General features: G+C 44.0%; 2 protein-coding genes across 9 annotated transcripts in view; one reads left to right on the forward strand and one right to left on the reverse strand.

Annotated features, from left to right (window-relative positions):
- The window catches only part of hipk3b (homeodomain interacting protein kinase 3b), a 35,135-nt gene extending 18,001 nt beyond the window's left edge, over nt 1-17,134 (reverse strand). For 2 of the 8 annotated variants that reach the window (XM_076023651.1, XM_076023601.1), the window contains exons 1-2: nt 14,231-14,585; nt 6,480-7,836 (exon numbers count right to left, since the gene is read on the reverse strand). In XM_076023651.1, the coding sequence (XP_075879766.1) occupies nt 6,480-7,836; nt 14,231-14,303 (1,430 nt within the window). In that variant the 5' untranslated portion in view covers nt 14,304-14,585. The other 6 variants (XM_076023626.1, XM_076023594.1, XM_076023609.1 and 3 more) reach the window with 5 other exon arrangements.
- On the forward strand, nt 16,231-26,819 carry cstf3 (cleavage stimulation factor, 3' pre-RNA, subunit 3). The gene is made up of 20 exons (XM_076023709.1): nt 16,231-16,593; nt 17,221-17,325; nt 17,509-17,604; nt 21,423-21,455; nt 22,055-22,152; nt 22,245-22,311; nt 22,404-22,438; nt 22,526-22,652; nt 22,742-22,819; nt 22,909-23,071; nt 23,665-23,774; nt 23,883-23,999; nt 24,124-24,342; nt 24,446-24,548; nt 24,664-24,733; nt 24,850-25,045; nt 25,140-25,290; nt 25,672-25,766; nt 25,905-25,965; nt 26,225-26,819. The coding sequence occupies exons 1-20, from the start codon at nt 16,567-16,569 to the stop codon at nt 26,422-26,424; spliced, it is 2,151 nt and encodes a 716-aa protein (XP_075879824.1). The 5' UTR covers nt 16,231-16,566; the 3' UTR covers nt 26,425-26,819.
- The last annotated feature ends 720 nt before the right edge of the window (nt 26,820-27,539 follow it).

Consider the following 27,539-nt stretch of genomic DNA (forward strand, 5'->3'; position numbering starts at 1 on the left):
TCCAGCATCTTTCCCTTTAAGGTTAGTTTACGTAAAACCTCACTGGAGAATACTTCTCCTTTGGATGCGAGAGAGGACACTCAACCACTGTGGTCACGTAATAGCACAAAGAATAAGATTGGCTACATTTGAATAATAATACACTGTGAATTTGACAAGATGGATAGATTATAAAACAGTTTCTTGTCCGAATCTTATGCACACCTACGCATGAAAAAATGTTTCGTTTTTTTTTTTCCACAGTCACGAGACAAGAAGCTGCATATCAGGTGTGTGGACCGATAAGGGCTACACTGATCAAAGGAAAGAAACTAATGACTGACTGAGACATGAGCTGTCTACAATATCAACGTGTTCAAAGGTTTTTCATAGTCTTATGTGTTGTCGTTAAAAAAAACAAAAAAAAACACCTCTCTCTCCAATAGGGGCAGAGAAGAAGAAAAGACGACTCTTCAAAGAGCTTCCAGCAGCTGTCAGGTGCGCTTCCACGAACCTTCATTATTCACAGCTTGCGTCAACCTTCCGAGGTACCACGGAACTTTGGAAACACTTCTGAAAAGAAAATGAAAGCAACGCCGGACAACTTTTAACGAAATGTGGCAGGACGCACGCACAGACAGAAGGACGGGGGCTTGGACGGTAGAAATGCTCTCGTGCCAGAGGAGTACAAGAACAAGGGCTGACTGACGGTAACAAGCCCGGCGTCGGCTGCTGGGTTTTCTTCAGTAGAAACCAGATCTTGAGAGCCCCCAGAGTAACAATGTTAATCGCGGCGATAACAGAAGGCCAAGCTCCCACTACATTTTACTGCTCCCTGCAGAGACGCCTTTAAAAACAGTCTGTCCTCGGCCAACAACTTAGGTGGTTTCCACCTACATCTTAAACAGGCGCTTTACTTATGTCAACCTTTTCCTCTTCAGCCTTCTTTCTATTCGTTGGAAGCACGGCACATTGTCATTTCAATACCAGCAGCGATTTTAAACCGTTCATATAACCAGTTCATACTAGAATGTGTATTATAATATGAATGACATTGCAAGTGCTACTAGGCTTTTTTGTTGTTTTTAATAAGAACTTGTTGTGTAGTCCTTGTACATAAAACTAAGTTGTCTACTTCAGTAGCCATGTATTCATGTACAGCGTTTAGCCTAGGCATGGACAAACTATGGCCCAGGGGCCATATGCAGCCCGTTAAGCTTTTTTATCCGGCCCGTTGATACTTGAAGAAATAATTAGGGATGCACCGATCCAATACAGGGATCGGTATCGGATCCGATATTGAATAAAATTCTAGATCGGGTATCGGTGACAATGAGCCAATCGAATGGCCCAATCCATGGGAGCAGTTCCGTTCGGTGTATTTCTATGCTGTGCGATGCGAGTGACGTCTGCGACAGAGCAGCGGCCGTGCGGTTGACGCAGTTGACACGGTTTTCAAAGTGGAGCGAGCGAAAGGATCCGCCGTCTGGAACTACTTTACATTACCTCAGCCATCAAACTCCACGGCTACGTGCAATATCTGCACCGTTAATGTTCCGATACACATACTGGAGGACATAAAATATGTCAAAGCGTTTAGCTTTACAACCGATATCTGGAGCTCCGACGTTTCCCCCGTCACAGCACACTGGCTGGATGAGAGTTTCGTTCCGCGCAGTGCAATGTTAAATGCAGCAAACTTTCGTGGGTCACACATGAGCGAGGCAATTTCCGCTAGCCTGAATGATATGATATGACATGATATGTTTGACAAGTGGCAAATTCCGTTGAGCAAAGTCCATGCGATTCTGAGGGACAATGCCAGCGACATGAGAAAGGCGATGGACAACATGGGAGTGCGTAGTTTGGGCTGCGTCGCACATACAATGCAGCTGGTAGTCAACGAGGGACATCTTTCACAGCCCGCTGTGAGTGATGCCGTTGCATGTGAGAAAAAAAACACGTTACCGCTGATTTGATTTTTTATTTTATTTTTTAAAGTTGGGTGTTAAAGTTCTGTTTGCACAATTGCACTTCACTATAGCTGATTGCTGTTTACTTTGAATATCTGCCATTCAAGCTAATGAAGCTATTGTTTTGTTTCTCAATTTCAGCTCCTTTACTATTTATTTTATATTACACTTTGAATTCCTAATTGCACTGACTGAACCATGTTAAAGAGGGTTTGTTCCTTTTTCATGTTGTTTTTCTGTATCGATATCGGATCGGTATCAGCCGATACTAAACTTCAGATATCGGTATCGGAAGTGAAAAAAGTGGATCGGTGCATCTCTAGAAATAATATTGATTGTCAGTAAGTCATAAAATAGCTGAATTTCCTCCCTTTTTTTTCAGTGTTTTAAGAGTCGTTTCAATAAAGAGCTAAATACCATGGGGCTTCAAAGACACAGAGACATTAAAACACGTTTTCTACATATCCAAGAATATATTTTTTTCCTCCTACAAGGTGAGTCACCAAAACACTCCATCCATCTGCTGCTGCTCCAGCCCCCTTTGTCACATTTTAGACCCACTGTGGCCCACCAAGTCAAAAAGGTTTGCCCAGCCCTGGTTTAGCCTGCGACCACGTTGTCACTTTAGCTCCAGCTATTGAAAAAATTCACAATCACTGTGGCAGGCAGAAGATCCCGTCCTGCAGACAGCAGGTGACTTCAGCATTACTCAGCGGATATATATTTTTTTTCTGATAAGCAAATCCCATCTGGCAAAGTCCACGCTGGTGTTAATCCTTGTTGGTGGATGTCGCGTCTTTCTTAACACGGGTTGCAATGTCATGATGAAACCATGAAATCCCAAAGCCGACGCCTGGTCTCGGCCCCCACGGAAAAGAGGGTGCCTTTATACAAGCACAAATTCTTATTATTCGTGCGCCAACGCACACGTTTTATGACACTAAATTCTTAAAACGCCTATGTGTGTATTTGCACTACACTATATGTTCACACAGTAAACTCAGTAAATTGAAATACTGCTCAGTTGCTGGAGAAGTGTGTACAGAAACTTAAATATTTACAAGTTAATCTTCTCTTGGTTTACATTCTTCTGCCACATCGGAGCAAATATACCAAAGGAGGAACAGTAATCTCTATATATTCATAAATAAACTTTCACAAGACTACAGTCCACGTTCTGAAGACTACGGCCAACACGTGGAGACACGCAAGCACGAAGCATTTGAGTTCTATTAGTCTGCAGACGCAGTAAAGTTTTTTTTTTTTTCATTTCACGCTTGACATCTCTCTTTATTATCCCTCATTTCTTTTATCGCCACGGGAAAGAAGTAACGGTGCAGTCGGGAGCTCTTATTCTTTGCAGGAAAGGCCAAGGCAGAGCAGAAAAATGATCCCATCTTTATTTCTTATTCATGGCCATTATCTCATAGACCAGAAATAGACCTCTGATCCCCCCCACCCCCACCGACCCTCCTACTCTGTCCTCACTCCCAGGGAGGAGTACAGTGTGAAGTGGCACCCTACAGGGCTCCCAGCAGGCCGGCTCAGCAAATAAGGGTGGCTACGCTCCCGACAGGGGCGTCATGGTGTTCAAACACACCTTTCACGGGCTCGCGCTCTGATACATGACCCAATGCGGCTGTTGGCAAGACGAACGCGGCCTCGCTGCGTTTCTCTAGCAGGAAGTGTGATTCCACACATTCTCGGGGCTCTCTGCATTATTCAGCGGGAACGCAGGGGCGGTGTAGCGAAAGCCGAGGCAGACCCCTTGCACTCTGATCTCTGCTCAACCCTCTCGGATGAAGGACATGAGGCTTTAGGCACGTTTGACAGATGCTGCCCTTTCAGAAATATTGGTGGGGGGGCATGGGGGCAGTGGAGAGAAAGGTCTACTCCTCCTCGTCTGCCTGGATGAGACATCTTCTCTTCCTCTTCTCTTGCCAACCCAGCAAAACAGCTGGGTTTGCCAGTGACTACAAAGTAAACACTGATTTCTTTGCTTTTAAATGGCATTTCCTGCTAAGAACACAGAAACTGACACGACACAACAAAAGAATAGAATGCTGTGTGTTAATTGGATAACTCTGAAATACACACATACATTTTAAATCTACAATAAACCACTATCAGAATCTTTTGTGATCAGTATAAACTGACAAAGTGTCTTGTGTTGCGAGAGTATTTTATTTTGTGTTTTTGTTTGGCTTTTAGATTATCTTATCGACTTGAACAGGCTCTTATCATTAGCGTCAAACAGTGTCCATTTGCTGCTGTTTGCTGACACAAAGTGGGGAGGGGGTCAATGGTCTCAAAGGGAGAAAAAGAAAGGAGATTTGCATAAACAAACATGAAAATGACAACCGGCTGTAGAATACTGTAGAAACACACACACACACACACACACACACACACACACACACACACACACACACAGGGGGCGACAAACAAATGTTAGTTTGATAATTAAAAACAGCTTTGTACCTCTGACTAATTGACCTTGAACACGAGTGAAGCCTTTTAATATTTTAGGGGCTCCATATTTCATTCTGGCCGTCTATGTGCTTCACCATCTATAGAAATCAAAGCTGACTGGCCAGTGTCCCGCAAGCTATTTTAAGAAACCCGTCACTCTCACCCTCAGCAACCCTTTTTCAGTGTTGCATGTGTTGTGCTCAAACTGGCTACAAACTGCAACGTTAAGGCAACGCTACCCTACCACCACCCAGCTACATGCAAGTCAATCGCTACGGCTCAAACAGGACACTTTCATTCAAAAGATGTGACGGAGGTCTTGTGTTCGTACACGACGGGGTAGGGAAGGTACGACTTCAGGGTTTGAAAGTTCAACAACCCTCCCTGCCTGAGGCCAATGAGAAAATGAGCCATGCAAGAGCAAAAACAAATGTACTTAATGAGCAGGAAGTCGCACCAGCGCAAAGTGTAAATTGAGTTGTGAGTGGAAGAGGAAACGAACAACCTGTAATTAACACAAGAGGCAGTAATGACGTCTGCACTGCTTGTGTTAAACAATGGTTGAGGAGCAAATCCAAACCTTAAGAGTCACTGCCAACGCTGACAGTCAATTCAGACCAAAAAAAAAAATTTTTGATTTGGTAATTTACGCCCACTTATTTTCAACATCGCTCACTGAACTGACCACACGTGTTTCACTGACTCTCGCTGTCTTTTACCAAAGCTTCCACGAATTGACCTGCTTGGAGTTCCTTTAACTGCGCTCACTTCTTAGAAAGAGAATGGGGGGAAAAATAAAACTCTGCAGACTTGCTTCTGCTTAAGCACCATTGTCATTTGATACTGAGATATTTCTCAGCAAAAAAACTCCAAAATGTCCCAATGTAACCGCTTCCGACTTCCCACAGCAGACAAACGTTCTCACTCCTCACACATGTCGCCTTGCTCAGTCAACTATACAAACACATTTTTTGCTTTGCAAAGCAGCATTTTTACTGGTTGAGAGGAAAGCACCTTTTTCTCTCCAACTCCCCCCCCACACTCATTAGGTCATGCGGGATTGTTTAGCACGCTGCAGCGAGACCGCATGAATTCCGTTGACCTCACGGAAGGTCAGCACAATCAGGCCATTCTTGTACGCAACAACACAAACAGGGGGGAAATATCGATTGTCGCAGCTCACTTGCAACTTGGGAAAGGTCCAAGCGAGGTACAGAGCTCCTGCACACAGCGAGGCGGCCGTGAGCACAGGCTCGAAACTCTGCCGCGAACCAACGTGGATTGTTGCCAGCCGCCGAGGTTTGAATTCAAATGATCTAACGAGCGTTCGTCACGCCACCTGCGCACCGAGCATATTTTGCCATGAATGAAAATCTAAATATTGGCAGCGAGGATTAATCATCTCAAGGCCGGGATGCAGTGATAGTCTTTCTTTACACGGAGACAGTATGGGTAAACTGTCAATTTAGTATGACGTCAACAGGGCTGAGTATGTGAACTTTTTTTAAACCCTCTGTGTAAAACAAGACATGTTTGAGGAACACACACAAGTTTCCGCAGCACAACTAATGCAGTTTGAAACCAGGCAGCTAACTGGGGTCATTGATTCCTGTTATGAAACGGCTAAAAAGGTTCCAGGCCTGTATTTGAAGCAAATAAAGACACTGATAACATATGCCAAAGGTAGTTTGTCTTGCTGGTTTTGCTTGAGCCTTGTTCAAGACCAACAGAAAAACAAGCATTCCAGGAAGATCACCCTGCACACTTCACCTATCTGAAGTATTACGCCAGTCAATGCAAGAATCCATTTATTCCACCTTGACTTCATTTCACAAACCGTCTCTGTAAAACCTCTGAAGCTCTCACAGCAGAAGCGTGTTATCAAAGGCAGTGCTTTCAGTCCTGCCGGGCAGGATGTTGTGCACTTCGGGAAACATGTGACGTCTTTGACATTTGACTTCTTCATACTCTGCATGCCAACAGAGACTTCATTCATTGTGCAGACTTGCCTTGTTAAGAGATAGATCTGTGTGCTGTGCTGGATGCTGCACTCACCTATAGTATCGAGACTGGAGGTACGTGGAGCACACCGCTTTGGACACATGGCTGGCCGAGCCAAAGTCTATGACCTTCACCCTGTAGGGCTGCCTCACTGGATCCACCAGCATTATGTTCTCTGGTTTCAGGTCTGCGTGAATCAGACCCATGCTCTTGAGCTTCTTCAGGGCCGTGGCTACCTGGTGCAGCACGGGCCGGATCACTTTCAGGGGCAGCGGGCTGAACTTATTCTGCTTCAGGAAGTCGTACAGGTTCTGCTCGAGCATCTCGAACACCAGGCAGGTGTGGCTGCGATGCTGGAAGCACTCGAAGGCTCGCACCAGGTTGTGCTCGTCCGCGTTCTCGCCGCTCAGGCGGGCCAGGATGCTCACCTCGATCTGGCCCTGCCTGGCGTACGACGGGTGGTTCTTCAGGATCTTGACGGCCACCACCTCGCCCGTGCCCCTCTTCCAGCACTTCACCACCTGGCCGAACGTGCCGCGGCCCAGGAAATCCAGCACCTCGTACGTGTTCTTCATGGAGCAGAGAACTTCGTGCTGCACGACCTGATAGTCGCCGTCGCCTCCCACCGCCGCTCCCACGCCCTGTTTGGGGGGGGCGGCGGCAGCGGCGGCGGCCCCAGCTGCGGCGGGCGCGGCCGCGGCCGCGTTCCCCACGTTTGACGTTTGCAACATGGCGGGCAACATGGACAGTTCCTCCAGAATCTGCATGGCGCTCCCTCGGTTTTCAAGCTCCTCGCTCTTACGTTTCAGCCCACATCGCTGGGAGCCGTCGGCCGAGTTCAAACCTCCACGCGTCTCCTTCCCGTCCTCGTCGCCCTCCTCCTCCTCCTCCTCCCGCCCCCCACCGGCCTCCTGGCCTCCTCCGCTGCCGCCCTCTCCCCTTCCCCCTCCTCCTGCCCCTGCTGCTCCACCGCTGCCCCCACTTGCGTTGACCGTCTGCTGCCGCTCCCTGAGCTGCGAGTGGTCGTGCCACTGGCGGGCCACGCCCGGCCCCGCTCCCTCTCCCGCTCCCTCCTCTCTTCTCTTGCCGGGATGTTGCCTCTGCACGCCTTGCACCACCACCGTCTTCACCAGGAACTCCCGTCCACCACCTCTTCCTGCTCCTCCTCCTCCTCCTCCTCCGCGCACCTTCGCGCCGCCGGCTGCCGAGTCGCTGCTCACAAACGAGTGGCCTTGCTGTGTTGGGTGCACGATGCCGAGGGTTCTGCCGCTGTTCAGATAAGTCCGCCGGTGCGCTCTCTCATGGTACACACAGCTGCTGGGCTCAACTTTAAGTTTCTTCACGCTGCTAAAGGCACTTGTCTGGGTTTGATAAATGTGTGGTGGGTAGACCAAGACTTGTGAGGCCATACCTGCAGAGACACAAAAAGGCAACACGTCATGTTTTCGTTGTTTTCTGGACAGAGAACAGTACTACACAGATACTAATACAGAGCAGTGAAGGTATTTCAGTGGTAAAACAAGGAACCAACTCATAATCTGCACTGTTATTTAAATACACTCTCTTCATAACGGGAAGTAATAGTTCCGTATATTTGAAAGTAGTGACAGTTGATCAAAACACTTCAGCCAACGGAACAAGTTGTGCCTTCTATGAACTAAACGGTGTATTTTGTCTCCCACCTTCAGGTTCTCAGAACTCCAGCGATGAACAATGACTAAAGCCTAAACACACTTTAATTGGCAAGCTGTTGCTTCTTGGAGATTTCTCACAAAAGCCAAAAAGCTGCTTATTAATTCATCAACCACACATTCTGGAACCATCTGTGCATGCAGATTATTGACAATGATCATATTCTCAAATAAGACAAAACAAAAAAAACATTACAATACATCTCTTGTCTAAGTGTGCCACTGGACGTCCTCCCAACGAGTAGTTACTTAGACACAAAAATGCCTCTATTGTCACTCCAAACACGTACAACATGTCTAGTGGCCAAGATAACGTGTGGTTGAGTGCTTGACAACAAACTTTAGTATTCTGCCCTATCTGCTGCAGTCCGACCGACTCCTGCACGCCGCTGACGACCAACTTCTCAGAAGGTGTGCCTGACCTTTCCCTGCTGCTTCCATGCCTGCCACTGCGGGCTCCTGGGTGACTAAAGGGAGTCAGGATAAAAGACAAAAGAGCGGCAAGATTTTCCTCATTAAAGACACTGACTTTGATTCCCTCTATCTCCATGGTGGCTCTTTTTACATGCGCTGGGGCTTGCCAGGGAAAACTGCTAAAGCACAAGTAGCACGTCACATATTTCTGCACTGTCTTTCCTCCAATACGACAGGGGGGCTGTCTCATGATCTTGGCTATGTTGAATTTCTACATTCAAAAGTGGCACAGTGACCTTTGTGAGGCACATACTGTGTGCCATCCCGAGTCTACGACCTACTTTCATCTCAGGCCATCTTCACTGCGTGCATCATCAGGAGTGCATTACAACAGCAAATCAAAGCCAGAGTGTACAGCATACAAAATGTCAGTTTGCAAGTTCTGCCATTATTTGATTTTACATTATCAGAGAGCACATTCCTTTAGAGGTTTTAAAAGAATAAAGCTGCTACATTTCGGTTTCTACTGCTTTAATGGGAGTGTAATCATAGAAGCTTCGGTGACAGAAGAAGGCACAGTAGTGTTGTGTAGACAACACCAGAGCTGCAAGCCACCCCTTTGACTCTTTTCTTAGCAGTAAGATAAGGTTAATCTATTTCCATGACCGCTCAGTGATACATCGTGTTCTCCGTTCTCTAGTTTCTGTCAAGAGCAACTTATCTAATTATCCCGAGCGAGGCGGAAAAGGCAACCAACCACCGTGGAAATGGAAGACAACACTGTCGGGAAAACATTTCTCCATTGAGGAATTGAACCCAGCACACCAACAATGTGTCTTGATCGTCTGTCCTCCGAGGAACTAGCCCATCAAATGCACAGATTGTCACTGTGTGAGAGGTTTGCACAGGCCAGGAGCAACAGCTGAATGAACACTGTCAACAACAAGCCTTGTGGTTATCTGGTTATCTGGACTAAGTGTTCAATAAAGCAAATGTTAAACAGACTAAGGACTCCTTGTTGATCTGCAGGACGTTTGCTTTTAAAACACTATCATTATCGTCTAACCTGGGTGATAGAAAAGAGTAGAATGGATTAAACCTTTATTAGTCCTGCGTGGGGATAACAAGTTCCTCTCAAAGCTTTTGGGATGTGAAGGAGCCACAGCAAGTTCCAACTGGATTACCAATTTCATTCATTAAATACCTTTTTCCCCTCTGGTGGAAAAATCTAAGAGGCACTAATATTAATCATTTCCATGGACTCCAACAAAATGCCCACTTACACACCGCTAACGTGCACTACTGCATTAAAACATAAATATGTCAACGTGTAAGTGCGCCACCTTGACAGCAATCTTTTAAAATGATGCTTTTCTCTGGAGTACTGGTTTAATTCATTCTTTCCAAACCACAACTGAGCAGTACGCACTTCCAGTACAATGTCGCTATATTTAGAATTTGTTTCTCGCTCGTCTCAGAAGACTTTAGCCGACTAGCCTGGAGATGGAGAGCACTTGTCTGGCGCACAGTTCCAAGGCAGATGGAATCTGCACCCAGACCACTCTCGCTAACTGAACGGTCAACATGTCGAGATAAGACTGCCAGCTGGGCGAAAGACAACACCACGATTTATTGTAAAACAAACTTATCTCATGCATCAGTAGATTTTACTGCTCTACACGAGTACAATCTCCGCTCCGTCAGGAGAATTCTGACATAAGGATATGTAGACAGCTACTGATGTTTTAGGAGCTGGAGAATGGCAGCTGCTGCTATTATTACCATCTGAAGCAAAGATACCCCTTTGGTCAGCCATGGGGCTCCTCCTGTGGGGTTGCATTACCATCACAGCTGCAGAACCTTTCCAGCAACCTTGAGCTCGTCAGTAATTGCGCAGTTGAACTTCTAACCCCGACCGGCTCAAAATTAAACTGTCAAGAAAATAAACAACAGACACCTGTTTTTGATGAACTGGTGGTGCTGACTGACACGGGCCTTCAAACAGTCGATATAAAACACGAGTGGGTGAGAGAAATACTAAAAACATAATCAACATTTCTACTTAATGTTTCTCCTCAAAGGTAAAAACAAACATGTACTTATATAATACCTAATACATGATTGCTTAAAGTCAACTGTGGATAAATATTTTTGCCTGTTTTCATGATTGGCAATATCTAACAATATAAAAGATAACCAGACATTATTTTCTGCCGTACACAGTCAGAAACAAACATCTGGTAAAAGCGGTGCACTTGAAAATCATTTGATCATCAAAAACTCAAGTTGCATGTCACCACCACCGACATTCTCTCAGTCAGAAGCAGAATTGAAGAGCAAGTCAGTGTGGTGTACACAGCAGATCAGTCAGGTGCTGTAGAAAATATTTGTGGTCATGCGGCTCAGCTTCGCAGCGAAAAGCAAAACGCAGCGTTACTGTGATCAATGGAGCTTGCAACCACAATCTGCTACCGAGGCACAGAATCACAAACATTAGCACCATTAGTTAAACAAACATTATACAACTTAAATGACTAAATCTCCCCACGAGTCTTTCTCAAGTAAGAGTTGGCGGAACTTTTTTCCTTTCCACATTTACCTATAAAGCCATTTAAAAATATGGGTGGGCTGTTTTCTTGCACCTCTTTTTAAAAGTGTCTCCGAGTGTGTAAAAAAGTATTCCGACACAAAGTTACCAGGTCAGTGCTGAATGCTCTCTTATAGGTTTGATCCTTTGTTAACGGGCCACTTTAAGCACTGCATGTAGAACAGTGGCAGGAAGGCTTTGTGCGGCATTTTTAGCAACATATTAAAACACCGTCTCTCAGTGGTAAACAAATAATATCTTTGGCAAATTTATGCAACAGATAAGAGTCTTAACTCGACGATGTCCAAATTTGGCTGTCCGAGTCGTCAACAAGTAACCAATATGTCTTGAATCATACGTATACTGAGATCAAAATATGCTTTTTGTTTGCGACTTAAGCATGCTAATGTTTTCAAACGCTCTCTAGCTACGTCCACGTCGAAGCAGGTCGCGACTGCAAATGCAATCTTGACACGAAGCAGTTACTCGGTTCAGACAAGGATAACTCGGCATGGCAGAGGAAATGAAAGCATGTTCTTTTTAAGAAGGGGTTTCTGTCACACTCCCATAACCTCCTTCTCACTCTGGTGCTTTGTCTGCATCTCGTGAACACAATTTTCTACGCTCATTACACAATTAGGCCCTCTATTTTCTTGAGCATCTGACCACATCAAATGGTGGACAATGAACTTAGGTCTATCATTTATTTTTATTTGTGTGCGATTACCTTTATTACAAAAGCGATATACTTCCAGCTAAGTATTAAACAGTATCCACATCCACAAAGTATGAATGTGCATTGGTGTATAAGTGAAACAAATACCCACATACCGATTAGGTATAGTACCGCTATAGTGCAACTGCTAAAGGGAAACTTGACAGTGGGTAAGTACTTTGTTCGTGGTTACAGATTTCAATAAAGCATTTGCATCCAAGTATATAAAACTACTAAAATAATGACTACTAATTACTGCTTATGACATATTCAGTTGCTACTCATAACAACACCCTTTAAAAAAATTACTCACAATAACCACCAAAAAGTTTTGTTTTTTTTTAAACTGCTCTCTCTCCAGTATTTTCTGTATAGAAGCTTTATGTTCCTGACGCCAATGAAAGTTCCATCATAAAATCTTAAGAAAGAACAGTACATCTCATACCTTGTGATTGTTGACCGCTCGTCAGACCATTCCATATCTTAGCAGATCAGTGTAGTAAAACGTTCCGACTGTGATCAATGTGTACAATGTGCGGAATAAACCATCAAGACAGCCCTCTTGATGTTCTGAATAGCAGATCAGCGCAGTAAAACGTTCTGACTGTGATCAATGTGTACTATGTGCAGAATAAACCACACATTGTTCTAGAGGCTGGAAGATGTCAACTGATCAGCCGAACACTTGATTAGCTTGGTCACTGCAATTCCATCACTTCCCCGGTAACATGAGAAAAAAAAATCATTATTTTGAGTGACAGTGTGGGGTTATTACAATTCACACGTGGATTATTTCATCTGGAATTACTTACTGTTGTCACTCACAACCTTGCTCCTATCCAGTGTGGCCCACTGGCAACAGAGCAGGGTATTTTTGCCAAACAAAGCAGTACAATTGACACCAACGGTGTCGTCCTAAAATGTAAACTGTAATTATGAATGCAAAAGGCAATTTCATTACCACAAAGGTTGCAGTGCTACCTGTGCCTATACATTACTGGTATTATTTTATTACTACACCTGTTTTTCTTTATTTTCAGACACACCAGCAAAAACAGCCATATACTTTGTGACTGCCTACCATGACACTGACATGATCAAAAGAAAAACAACACCTTCCTTCATTGAGTTTGCTATGCCACTAGAATCTTCACCTCAATGTAGGATAGCAAAACAACGCTGTGTTTCATATTACCACCGAGTTTCGACAACAAAATGAGCATCAGCAAGGGCATGAAAACATATTAACCTCAGGGTCACAGTGTGAATCTAGAATTTCTTTTTGTAGATTACCAAAACAATAGTGGACAGCAACAGTTTAGTGGGGGGCGATGAATACGAGCTGATCGTGCCTTGCCACATAAATGGTTCACCGTGTTCACATCCCTGGCACAATAACATAGAAAATTCCTGTTTTCCTCCGCCAGGATGATGATGTTGAAACAATAATTAAGAGGTAAACAAGGGTTTAGCCAATTCCTGTCACTTGTTTTACATACAAGGCAAAGTATCGTTTTCACAGAATACTTTACATTACTATAAATGTGCTTAAGTCATTTAGTCATGCGCCACTAACAGATAGCTGTCCAGTGAATTGCGTCAGCAAGACTTAGACCAAAAATAATAAAGCATTAATGCATAATAACTATCTACCTCCGACATGCGGTTTTCATATATATATACATTTAAGACGTAGGTTTAATTAAATTGAAACAACGTATCGGAATTAAAATGGGGGATGGAACTATACAATTCATGAATGGAATGTGCCATCGAAAAAATAACTCACAAATTTACGCCAGGTGGAAAGTGTGAGTGGAAGATAGTCATCTACAGCTTATCGGGGATCCAGACCATTTTCATTATCGAAGCCGTTCTCGGCCAACCAAATCCCGTCGGCTGGCGACGAACAGCCGTCCTGCTGTTGGAAAACTTGCTACGTTACCCGACCGAGGCGAAGTCACTTGATCTACATTACCCGCTGGTTAAGGCTGGTGTTTTGCCACTTGACTTAGTTAATCGTCACGTTGCTTAAAAAAAAAAAAAAAAAAAAAAAAAAAAAAAAAGTGGTACGAGCAACATGTGAGAGAGCAAATGAGTCGTTATGACAACAGAGAGCCAAACACGGGGGACTGCCCGTTTGACTCATTTTTATAATTTCCTCTTGACGTCAATGCCACCGTAAGAGATCAACCAACTCTTTTGCTAGACGACAAACCTGTCACGGCTCGCCACAAAACCGAGCTTGGGGGAGTTCAAAGAAACACAGCCAGAAGCTCGCTAGCTAAGTTTGCGGCTAAGTTATGACTTTTCAATGCGTCACTTTCCCAGAATCGTTCCGACTGTTCATAGCGACAAAATATTTTGACGCAACACTTTCGCTCAGTCGCCAACTTACCTTCACATAGAGTCAATATAAGTATAATCCCGGGCTTCTCTGGACATGTTATGGACTTATTAATCCATACCATGCACAGTTCGCCTGCATTGCTGCCATCTTGTCCTAGACGACAGGAAGAGAGAGCTCGCTCTCGGCAACGACACCATCTCCCACATTTTAAACACTAATCAACTCCAACATTATAGCGTCCACAAACACCGCACGTCGCCCCCGGGATGTAGCTAAACGACTCGGTTTCGTCTGCGTCCTCTTCGGGCCAAGCAGCCCATCTCTGGAGCTGTCTCCGTTACCCCGACCCGACGTGCTGCTCCGCGGCCCTGCCAGTCTCTAACATGTCCCTTTTCTCTAGCAACAGCGAGCGAATGTTTGCGAACTGACGGCATTGGCGAGACCAGAGCAATCTATCGTCGAGTAGATCGTTTTGAGACACGTAACAACAGAAACGTAATATAAAATGAAAAGATCGGAACAAGAAAATGCAGTAAATGGCCAAAAAGAAAAGATTCAAAACCGTGTAAACAGGAATGTTAAAAGACTTTCCATAATATACAGAATTGAATAGCACATTATCTATATACAGAATTGAGATACGTAACATTTCTGAAAACAGAAATATATTCAAGACAGTCACGTAACCTCAAATTGTTTGGTTTATATCATGCGATTTTTTTTTTCACTCTTGTACAAATGATAATGTGCAAAACCTAAACTAATTATTCTATACGTCTGTCCAATGATGAATACATTTTTAATTCAAACATGTCTTGAAATATAATCAATCATTATTTCAAATAAATCTAGACTTAACTAGAGCTCAGTTCAATGGTATAACTGTATAGTGTTTTTTTTTTTTAAGACCACTTAAGTAGCCACAAACAAGCTCTACTCAGACAGAAGGCGGCCCCCAACCGACAAGTAAGCAGCTCAAATACCCAACTGTCTGAGTCAACCGTCTGGGAAGACCAGCTGTAATCTAATCCACATAGGCATTTGTGATCATTTGTCTTTCCTGGTCCTCACCTGTCCCACCCCAATTATAGACAACAGACTTGGTCAGCTGGAAAACAGGTGTGAACACCTCTCAGGCGTCATAGGTAAACACAGCTGTCATGGGAAAAAAAAGGGAACTTGTGTAGGTCTAAAGAAGTGTCCTAAAGGTTTACTAGCTCTTGGTCAATAACAGAAGGGACTATCCTGGAGACTATGCAGCCTCACCAAATCTATATGCGTTTTAACTTTACATGATTTGCCATCAAATCTACATAGAATGTTTTTGATGTATAGAACATAGTCAAAAGTCTCACTAAATAAATAAAAAAATCTAATCTGAAAAACTCTTGTTTTCCTTCCCTACAAATTACACATATTTTATGAACATTTAAAACTATTTCCTTGTAAGTCAAAATGGAATTTAAAACAGTAAAAATGTAGACGTTTAAACGCTCAAGGAGAAAAAAAATATTGTATTTCTATCTGGGTAACTACTCTTTGCTCTTTTGCTTTGGTCTGTTTTAGATGCTGGCCAGCTACACAGCGCGGGCTCAGTGTGGCTGTTCACTGTCTCCTCCTCGTGGCCATGACAATAATAATGATAATAATAATTGATGAGATCCTTTTGCACTCATCTTTCTAAATTAGACGAATGCTATAGACGAGGAATTTACGAATAAGAACAGGGGGAAATATTCGTAATGTGTGGTCTGCACTAATGGTCTCTACAACTCTTTCACTGCAAACATACATTAAGTAAAAAATAAAACGGGTTCCCAGTCGCAATCCATCCAGCACGTTAATTGTTATTCGTAAACATGTTCACAAATGTTGGTGTTGCATTTGCCTATCACCAGGAGAGACATCTTAGTATTTCAAAACAAGGCTCTGACGTACCACCAATACCTCGAACATTTTCCCTCATCCAGTGACAGGTGCACTTCCAGCAGCAAACAACATCCGACTTTTAATAGGCCAACGCACAAAGTTGGTCAAGAAAGTGTGTCGAGAAAGCTGAATGGCAGTAGATATTATGAATCGCCGCCAGAATTGCGAAATCCCTCCATTGCTTTGAAGTTGTTTCGGTGGCTCACCTTGTGCGAGTTTTATTTCGAAGGGCTCGTCGGAAATGTTATTGTTGTTGCGGCCTGGTAGAGCGGAAGGCGAGCTTCACGCCATTTTGAGACCGTGGCCAGCCGAGTTGTAGCGTGTTAACTTGTGCACAGTGTGCTCGATCAGATCTCGAAGATGTGTCTCAGTGGTTTTTAAATTTGCCACCGCGTTATTGTCTGCGCTTTAATCCAGTTGAATTGACGTTTCTAATCTAGATTACTCTTCCAGCCATGACCACCGAAGGAACGGCCGACCAGGTAGCTATGTGCACTTTTGCTGAGGGGCAAGCTAGCCATGACTACAATAGCAGTCCGCTTTCGGTCTTTTACTTCGTGCGTTAACCGCATCACATGCAAAGTAGTATTTAAAAAAAACCTTTTGATGTGTGTGTTTGTATGCATGTGTTTTCGCTACTTTCAAAGTGTGTAGCCAGGCCGACGTCGGTGTAAAGCTGCAAATGTAGCATTCCTTACGCCATGTTGATGAGCTAACCTTAGCATTATCCGCGCCTGTTGCCCGCGAAACGTTTCTTTGATTATTAAACTACACTAATTAATTACCTAACTTTGATGCACTCTTGAGTTGACCTTGAGCCTAAATAGCAATAATTGCGTCATGAAATGAGGAGCCAGCCAGTCAGCTGAAAGCCCTGCTGTTAGCAACTTGTATTTTGATGCACTAACCGTGAAGGAGGCCAGAGTCGCTTCTTCGTGTTACCATGTTTGCAGAGGTTATTAATACGTGCTTCTTCTGCGAAGGCACGTCTATTTCAACGACGACAACGCAACAATAATTTATTTGTCGTCATGTGTCCCTTCTGAGCACCATGTGAGACTGTTCTGCGCAATTACACCATTGTCCCGCTCCCCTTTGTCGTTTTGCAGGCGGCTCCCGAGTACATCCCAGAGAAGGTGAAGAAGGCAGAGAAGAAGTTGGAAGAAAACCCATATGACCTTGACGCATGGAGCATTCTGATTCGAGAAGCACAGGTTTAGTGACACAGAGTTGTATTCCTGGGGTTCTAAGCAAACTGGGTCGAGGGTGGAGGGGAGGGCAGGGGGAGCGGAGGGATCACAGGCTCCGGGCTTTCAAATACAAAATTGATTTCCCCACATGACTGCTGATCAGTATGTGATTTAGTATAGCGTGTAAATGCATTCTTCTTCCTTTAGAACCAACCCATAGATAAAGCAAGGAAGACATATGAGCGACTTGTCACACAGTTCCCGAGTTCCGGCAGATTCTGGAAGCTTTTCATTGAAGCTGAGGTTAATATTTATTTCTTTTTTTCTCGTATGCATGGCTGGGATGTTTTTCTAACATGATCAACAATGTGATTTTCACACAACAAATGTCTTTTTTTAAAGTCACAATTCTTCGTTTCTCTGACGAGGCCTGGTGAGTTTGGTGGTTTCTCAATTATTTTTTTGCAACAAAAAATGATCAAAACCATTTCGACTTGAAAGAATGCAGTCCTTAAAATAATGTCTGTGATCAGGTCAATACAGGGGAAAGCTGTAGGGATGGATATAGAATATCGACTGCTTTTCAGTCAGGCTGTATGTAGTTGGACTGATAGAGAATTGTGCCTTTAAACAAATCCAAAGGGAAAAAAGCAATAACCTTTTCTTTTCCAGAGTATAATGTTCAGAGTATTAAAAAAAAAAGAAAAATCTTTTTCTGCGTCATATTTAAATGGGGTAAAAATGCATTTTGTTGCATGTTTGGTCTGCAACAGTATTAAAACTATTTTAATGGTATTTGGAGTGCATTAGCCTTTTATTCACTTGTCGTCTCAATTTATTGCCTCCTGTGTCATTTCTTTGGGTTAATTTAAAAAATATATATATATATATGTGTATTATAAATGTGTGGCCCTTTCTATCCTTGATATGTTTCTCCCCTCCCCCCCTCAGTTATATTACCAGGAAATAAATGACCACAATATCATTATCACAGTTAACTACTGATTCTGTTCCTTCCCTTCAGACATTATAAGTTTTTGCTAACCGGTTAATTCCCACCCAGCGCTTGACTTTTTTTTTTTTTGCTAGTGGTCAACAACATTATTCAGCATCAGAATGAGGTTTTCCAGTTCAATGCACAGTCTGTAGTTCAGGGACAATATTACCTCACCGCTGATAATTTAGTGTTGACATATTTTTTTTTGAGGTTGCAGTTGTTGTGGCTTGTTTGGGATTGTTGTCATGGTTGCACTTCCACCCTGCTGTTCTTCAGCCAGTCTTCTCCCACTTGGATTAAGCAGTGAAAGTGGGGGAGGGGGACTGGAATCACATGTCTAAAAAGAAGACCTTGAGGTCCTTTTTTAAAAAAAAAAAAAAAAAACAAGGAAAAAAAACTCCCCAACCGTTGGGGCCTAACGGAATCCTTTTATTTAATTCTGTCAACCAAGCGTCATTATAATTTGCCATATATCCAGTGTGCAGACATTTTAAATACAGAATCTGATCATAGGAAATATGCCAATGACGTCCATAAAAATTAGATATGTATTCATTTATCAGAGGAAGTGTTAGAGTTTGGGGGATAAGGAAAGTATTTGCTTGCCATGGCGCCGTTTATTCAAGTATTTGTCAGCGTTTATTTTTCTTTCTTCCACTCTTGTCAACTTGTAGGGTTTAACAAATCAATACCATTGCTTGTAAATGGGTAAATCTTCCATATTACAATTGGGGCACTTTATTTTTTTAAGCACAGTCTTTAAATAAGTAAGCTTATTTAAAGTCTCAATGTGTAACTTTTCAAAAATGATTCTATTAGCATAATCACGTGAGAGAACTTATGTAACTTGTGTCAGACAGGAGTGCAGAATGTGAATCTGAAAGGTTTTGTATCAAAACCGGGATGAACGTTAACTATTGGCATCTTTTCCCTATAAATTCTATTCTGCAAAATGTTACACACTGGGTCTGGCAGTTTTATCTATAGCTTACCCACATTTTCCAGTGACAAGTGGGATTTTTTTTTTTTTGTGAAACATCACATTTGGTAAGTGTGTGGATAACCTTTGTACCAGTTCAGTGTCCTTAAACCAACTTAAAGTTATCAAAGGCATAGTTTGTAAACATTGATTGCAAGCCTTAACAGGCCTGCATCTTTAGATTTGGTTGGAAAAGTTTTTCCTAAATAGATTTTTTTTTATTTTATTTTTTTTTTATGTTGTACGCTACTTTCCCTGATCCTAATCTAAAATATACAGCCAACAACCCAAAGTCTTGATTTTATTTGCTGCTCCTCATCAAGTTTTTCAAACGTTCACATTTTAGCACCTTTTTAATGTGTGGTGTTCGCCTAAGAGGAGGAATCAACATTTCCATGACCGTGTTTCAAACATTTTTGAAGTTTGCACTTTAGTTTTTGGTTTCACGCCACTGCTTATTTTGCATATAAAATAAGGAGTTAAAAATACGGGAACACAATTATAATTGGCTGTAGCACAGCTTAACTGACATGTGACCTGGTTGTCATAAGTTGCACTCGGGTGCAGTCTGACTTTGATCAAGCTAACAAAATTAGTACCAGATGTTTTGTCGCTGTTCCCAGAATACTGAGTAATGTTTGGTACCTAAAGGCCATTTGATCTGATGTTTACTGTATTCACAGAAGGCTGAGAACCATTAACCTCCCACTCCTTCAAAAACACCTTGTAGCATTTTTTTTAAAAAGACAGAATTATTCGTGAACCGTCCTTAATTGAAACCCCCAAACTCGATGTTAATACTTAACACTGTAAATGCTACTGAATAAATTGAGACGAGTCCGTGCAGTGAGGATATGTTGATTGTGTCTAGCGCACCGACATGTGTTATCTTACAGATAAGCAATAGAACGCAGTGAGTTGCAAGCATTCAGGTTTTTTAAATTAAATATGAGCGAGTACGAGAGACGAGTGATATCGTAGTTTTTCCCCAAAGTCACTTCCTGTCTTGTGGTGTATGTAATGACAGTTTGCATTATAATGAGCGCACCTTTAATTGGTAACATTTCTTGCACTGCAGGCACTCGGTTACTTGTTTTCCAGCACTTCCTCGTTCAGTTTATCTCTCTTTCTTTTGAGGTCTTTGTACGATGAAGTAGTTATTCATTCCTCAGCTGCCCGTAGTTTGCCCGGCCCCCTTCGAGAGAGCTCATTGTTGCGTGCGGATGTTGCTGCAGGTTTTTACCAGGAGTGGCTGGTAGTAGAGAATGTTGTACTGTCACTCCAGAGTGAGCATTTGTTTTTAATGCTGTCGTACCTGAGGCATCGAGTAATGAACGGTGCTTCAGTCCTGTCCTGTTTAGGAATGTTTTTTTTTTTTTTATCAGATTCTTTCACTGAGGACAAAAATAAAATAAAAAGCAGACGTCTTATTTCTTGTTGAGAGCAAACCTTTTAGGCAACCGTTTCCCTAAACACTTACTAACAAAGTTTGTGTCATTACTCTTTATAGCACTTGGTCTTCCAGGCTCTTATCTCATATCAAACAACTAGTTTGTTCATTGTGGAACTTTCCCAGTCCACAATTCCCATGAAAGGATTTTGTCTCCTGTCCCAAAAACACGACAATCAAATTAGAAGGTGTTCTATTTTCTGTCTCATCTAAGAATTGCTGGTGTTCATAGTTACATTAGTGTTAGCATGCATTAGTATAATAGCTTCACTGTTAAAGAATGTTTGCTGCCACATTGCGCTCATCTCCTCTTGCTCCACTTTTGGAAAACTGATCTGAGAGCGGAATCAGAATGTGCATTTTAAATAGTCAGGGCTGCTGTCTCACAGACTCTTGCAGCCTCATCTATTTTCAGCATTCTGAAACCTAAACTGCAACTATTTCATTCTACCCTGTTGAACGTGGTCACTGGTGTTTTTCTGGGTCCAAAGCAAAAATAAACCCCATTTTACAAGTAGTCTGTCATTCTTGTGTGAATTTCACTTTGTTGATCTAGATTTTTGCTATCATGATAATGTGTCTGTGTGTGGATGCGTTTGAGTGCGTGGCCACATTTTGCATGAACGCATGTCTTGACAGGCATCAGAGGGCCGGAGGCCTGTGAATTAATGCTGCGTTTACACTCTTGTTTTCAGATCAAGGCTAAAAACTATGACAAAGTAGAGAAGGTAAGTGCCTAACACACAAGTGAAACCTTCAAGTCGGACTTGTACACGTCGTCAACGCACCGATGATCAAACTTGTAGCTGAAACACACACCCGTGCCAGCCACGACGTTGAACACACACCCACAGCTGAAAGCGGTTCTGTTGATTTCCAGAAAGCCCTGAAGGGGGCCTGTGTACTGGAACAATAACTGCAAGACTGTTAAAGTGTAATTGTTCTGAAATGACACTGACGCAACATCTGAGAAGGACTTTTTAATGATCACATGCCCACTAAGGTGTCAGGCAGGATGTTGGCTCCATTTATATCACCATGTGGTTTCTAAACTGTGGCTGGTAGGTGTCGGTCATTCCGGTCAAACACAGCAGGGGTGTCCCCACCCCCGTTTACCCTCAGAGCAGTCATTCAATTCTGGTGCTTTTATAGCGCCAGGGGGAAATTGTGAATTCCATCCATTTACAAAAAAACAAAAAAAAGGGGGGCGGGGGTCAAAGTCAGAACTTCCTGTTGCACATTGTACACACTGCTCTTGCTTATTCCTTTCCATGACAAGTAACTTTGAAAAATCCCACTACTCACTCTTTCTCTTGCGCTCCTCCAGTTATTTCAGAGATGCCTTATGAAAGTTTTGCACATTGACCTGTGGAAGTGCTACCTCTCGTACGTCCGAGAGACCAAAGGAAAGCTGCCGAGCTATAAGTAAGAGCGCACGCTGCTACGCTTGAGGCACATCCGCTGCTCCACAGTCAGACCTGCTTATTTTCACCTTTTTTATTTCATTCTATTCTCAGAGAGAAGATGGCGCAGGCGTACGACTTCGCGCTGGACAAAATCGGCATGGAAATTATGTCCTATCAGGTACACGCCCCTCAGAAATTATACCACTGTGTGTGTGTGTTTTGTCTCGGTCGCTGTCAACTCACTTCCGTCCTCTTTTCGTCCTCCCCCAGATTTGGGTGGACTACATCAACTTTCTCAAAGGAGTGTAAGTGTTACTTGGGTTTCTCATGCAAGGCCTCACGAAAGCCAGGATGACTCCAGACGACTGCAGCTGTCACTCTTACTTCCTCAGGGAGGCCGTGGGCTCGTACGCCGAGAACCAGCGGATCACCGCCGTGCGGCGGGTGTACCAGAGAGGCTGCGTCAACCCCATGATCAATATCGAGCAGCTCTGGAGAGATTATAGCAAATATGAGGAGGCGAGTGAGCCGCCAGGGCGTCTCTTTCTCAGGCCTCACCTGCACGCGATTGTCATGCTGAAGACCCAACCCGTCTCTCTCATTTGCAGGGAATCAACGTCCACTTGGCCAAAAAGATGATAGAGGATCGAAGTAGAGACTACATGAATGCCAGGAGAGTTGCAAAAGTGAGGCGACAGTCAATGCCGGTTCAGTAAGTGGTGCACAATAGAGGCCAAACTAATCCATATCTGTTGGTTGAACCGTTGCTCTCCAGGAATATGAGACTGTGATGAAGGGCTTGGACAGGAACGCCCCCTCAGTACCTCCACAGAACTCCCCTCAGGAGGCCCAGCAGGTGGAAATGTGGAAGAAGTACATCCAGTGGGAGAAAAGCAACCCGCTGCGCACGGAAGACCAGACCCTCATCACCAAGAGAGGTCAGTGTCAGGCTGGGTTCGCCAGCGGGGGTTTGCCAGCGGAGGTTCGCTCGATTGGGGCCAAAGCGCAACTTTCCTGAGCTACTGTACTATCTTGCAGGCTGCCACTAGAGGGCAGAGGCCTTTCCCCTCTCACACATGCACTGATTGATTTACACAGACATGGTTTAGGCCTGTGGTTCCCTATGAAAGAGGATTAGGGCCACAAGAAGAGCAAAAAAATATCACAGGAAGGAGATTTTTATCTACGTTTTCATTTTTGAGTTTTAAGTTGAAATCTCGTAAATAAAGTCAAAATTCCATGAAAAAAAGTTGACGTACAGCAGCTGAGATTTTGCGGATAAAGTCGAAATTTCATGAATAAAGTCGATGCAAATAAAGTGAAAATTGGCAAATAGAGTGGATGTATGGTGGATTAACACAGAGTTAAAAGTAAGCTGATCTTTTTTCTATAATAAAAAAAAAAAAAAAAAAAAAGGGAATAAGCCCACAAAGCCGCGACCCAATCAAAACAGCTAGGCAAGCCACTTTTGGGCTGCGACCCACCAGTTGAGAAACGCTGGTTCAGACGTCTTTGCCCTCTGTGTTTGCAGTGATGTTTGCCTACGAGCAGTGCCTGCTGGTGCTCGGCCACCATCCCGACATCTGGTACGAGGCAGCGCAGTACCTGGAGCAGTCCAGCAAACTGCTGGCAGAGAAAGGGGTAGGAGGGCGACACACCAACTTCTCAAAGTCCCGTGTTTTAGGTGTGTGTGGGGTTTTCTTTTTTTCTTAAACTTGTCCATCTCTGATCTCTGATCTCTCCCTGTAGGATATGAACAACTCCAAGCTGTTCAGCGACGAGGCTGCTAACATCTACGAGCGTGCCATCGGGACGCTTCTGAAAAAGAACATGCTCCTGTATTTCTCTTTTGGTGATTACGAAGAGGTTATTGTCCATCCTTCACAATAATTCAGCATCTATTTACCATACGAAAAAAAAAGTTGCAGCTAAGCTTTCAATGGCATTAATGTATTTTTTTTTTTTGGTCGTTCTTTCGTTTTACCAACAGAGTCGCATGAAATACGACAAGGTCCACAACATCTACAACAAACTGCTGGCCATCGAGGACATTGACCCCACGCTGGTCTACATCCAGTACATGAAGTTTGCCAGGAGGGCCGAGGGGATCAAGTCCGGTCGCACCATCTTCAAGAAGGCCAGAGAGGACCCGCGAACGCGCCACCACGTCTACGTGACGGCTGCCCTGATGGAGTACTACTGCAGCAAGGTGCGTGCACGCCAGGAACCGGAGCAGCATCGCGACGACTCGGCCGTTGGAGTTCAGTCATCCCTTTAAATGGAAATTTGTCTCGTCTTTTCCCCCCACACAGGACAAGTCGGTGGCCTTTAAGATTTTTGAGCTGGGATTGAAGAAGTACGGGGACATTCCGGAGTACATCCTGGCCTACATCGATTACCTCTCGCATCTCAACGGTTCGTCGCGGGTCACCAACCGTCCAGTCAAACACTGGGGATGCTTCTTGGTTTCCCCTCGAAGTCATGGAACTCTAAAGTGTCTCTCTTTGCCCACTTTTACTGTCACCAACAGAGGACAACAACACGAGGGTCCTGTTTGAACGCGTCCTCACCTCGGGAAGCTTGTCTCAAGAAAAGTCGGGGTAACAAAGCTCACTCACTCGCTTTGTACGATGGAAAGAAATAACAATCGGCCGTCGTCATCATCATCATCATCATCATGATCATCATCATCATCCTCTCTCTCCTCGCTCTGCAGTGAGGTCTGGGCTCGCTTCCTGTCTTTTGAGAGCAACATCGGAGACCTGGCCAGTATCCTCAAGGTGGAGCGCCGACGATTCGCCGCCTTCAAGGACGAGTACGAGGGCAAAGAGACGGCTTTGCTCGTGGACAGATACAAGTTCATGGACCTGTACCCCTGCTCTGCCAGCGAGCTCAAGGCGCTCGGGTACAAGGTGCGTGTTCCGCCCGGGGGGGGACCTGGGCTTTTCTTCCCCTAACGCGTGCGTGCAAGTGGTCCTGAAACGATTCCCCCTGTGCGTCTTGAAGGACGTGTCTCGCGCCAAGCTGGCGGCGCTGCTCCCAGAGACGGTGGTGACGCCCTCGGCGCCCACGCTGAAGGACGAGGTCGACCGCAAACCCGAGTACCCCAAGCCCGACACCAACCAGATGATCCCCTTCCAGCCGCGTCACCTCGCCCGTACGTCGCACTGAGACACCTCCGCTGTGAACCTCTCGTGCAGGGGTAACCAGGGGTCACCTACCTGGTAGCCCCACAAGGACCACATGAGTAGCCCACAGGCCTGTTCTAAAAATAGCACAACTCGTTGAGCTGCATCCAAATTCAGTTTTATCCAACCTTGTTAAGTCATTGTTGGTTATTGAGAACTCAATAATGTGACATTCACACAGATCAGTATCATTAATAATCATATATAATTCAAGGCTTATTGAGAAAATGTGTGATTTCATTAGAGTGTGGCAAACTGGTTGCCCTTCATGTGACTCAGTCCCCATGAAGCCACGAAGTGGCTCTCGGGTGTCAGAAGGTTGCTGATCCCTTGCTCTCGTGTTTTGACAGCTCCTGGTCTGCACCCCGTCCCTGGTGGTGTGTTCCCAGTGCCGCCTGCCGCTGTGGTTCTAATGAAGCTGCTCCCTCCGCCCACCTGCTTCACTGTGAGTTGCCAGTGTGACACTGTAAAGCTGCTATTTCAAGCAACACATTTAGTTTTTTTTTTTTTTTTTTTTTAATGCTCCTTTTTTTATGTGGCCCAGTTGGAATTCAAAGACTTTGCCATCGTTCTCTCCCTGCAGGGTCCTTTCGTTCTCGTCGATGAGCTCATGGAAACGTTCAGGAGATGCACACTTCCTGAGAGTAAGTAGTGAGTGCACTGTCGCAGTGCGTTTCCACTGATGGAGATGCCGCACAACTGCTGAAATGTTGTGGTTATTACGTGTAGGTGTGTGTCTGTGTGTGGATATACATATACATATATATACATATACATATATATATATTTGTGTGTATGTATATATGTATATATGTGTATATATATATATATGTATATATATGTATATATATGTTCTAACTGCTTGAGGATGTGTTTTCACGCCATGTTTCCCGTTCCCCGCAGCCGTCAGTGCAGCCGTGGAGCTGATCACGGGCAAACAGCCCGAAGGCGCCGGAGACGGCAACGGCTCCGTGGAGAACCACGCCGTCGGCAAGTCACTCAAGAGGCCCAACGCCGACTCCGACGAGGAAGACGAGAAAGGGGCAGTGGCTCCGCCCATCCACGACATCTACCGCGCTCGCCAGCAGAAGAGGATTCGATAAGCAAGCAGGGGAGAGAGAGAGAGAGAGAGCGAGAGAGAAAGAGAGAAGAAAAACCCTCCCACAAGAATGTAATCTCGTTTTAACAGGTTGCCCTCTCCGAGTTCGTCGAACAGATCAAGACATCCGTCGGTCGTTGTACAGAAGACAGGCACATGCATATATACACGTTCACAACCACACACACTCACAGTTCGTTCATGTTCCCTGTGTGTCTTTTTTTTCTTTTTTAAAGACTGATCATTATACTGTACAAATTTTTTAACTCAAAGCGTTGATTTTGGTGCGCAGCTTAGTTTTGGCCCCGTGATGTTTCAGTGATGGCAAAGACTTTTTTTTTTTTTTAAGATGACTGAAGGAAACACAGCTCTTTTCAATAAAAATGGGGAAGAGTCAAACTGCTTCAGGGGCCTTTTTTTTTGTTTCTTTCACTATTGACAACTTCAGGAACATCTTCATCAAGATTGGCGTCAATACCTTTGCGAACCACTAGATGACAGTAGAAATCAATCTCGCTGTCAAAATCAGTTTGAACCCCGTGGAATGTCCAGGAACGCTGAGCTTTTCCCTTCACTAGTGGTCCACAGGCACGTTTAGGAAATAATCTACCGGGGTTTTCTGTGTGACCAGTTATATTGGTTTAGTCAAACTGCCTTTAGTCAATCTGAGCTCAGTCCTCATTCTGACTATGACAGCCTGAAGTCCTTAAAGCTTGAATTATTTTTCAACTTTTAAGCTATATCGACGTTTCACATTTGGTGTGTGTGTGTGTGTGTGTGTGTGTGTGTGTGTGTGTGTGTGTGTGTGTGTGTGTGTGTGTGTGTGTGTGTGTGTGTGTGCACACATATACACACACAAATTCATACATACATACTGTATGCATGGCACTGAAAAGTATTGAAAACATGCAGTTTCAATTTCATGAAAAATGTTGAGGAACAATGACAGCAAATGAGAAACAGTTTTCCAGTTCCATCAAACCATCCACAATGCGATCCTTTCAGTCTTGTTTTTTATTTCTTGGCAAATTAACACAACAGTTTACATGGAATTTCAAAAACACAAGTAGATCAGCGCCACATATTGTTTTACTGAACATTTCCTTCTCCAGATAAATT

Source organism: Nelusetta ayraudi, unplaced genomic scaffold, assembly GCF_046127955.1.
Source record: "Nelusetta ayraudi isolate G7.1 ecotype Tasmania unplaced genomic scaffold, CSIRO-AGI_Nayr_v1 ptg000002l, whole genome shotgun sequence".
In the NCBI taxonomy this organism is placed as follows: Eukaryota; Metazoa; Chordata; class Actinopteri; order Tetraodontiformes; family Monacanthidae; genus Nelusetta; species Nelusetta ayraudi.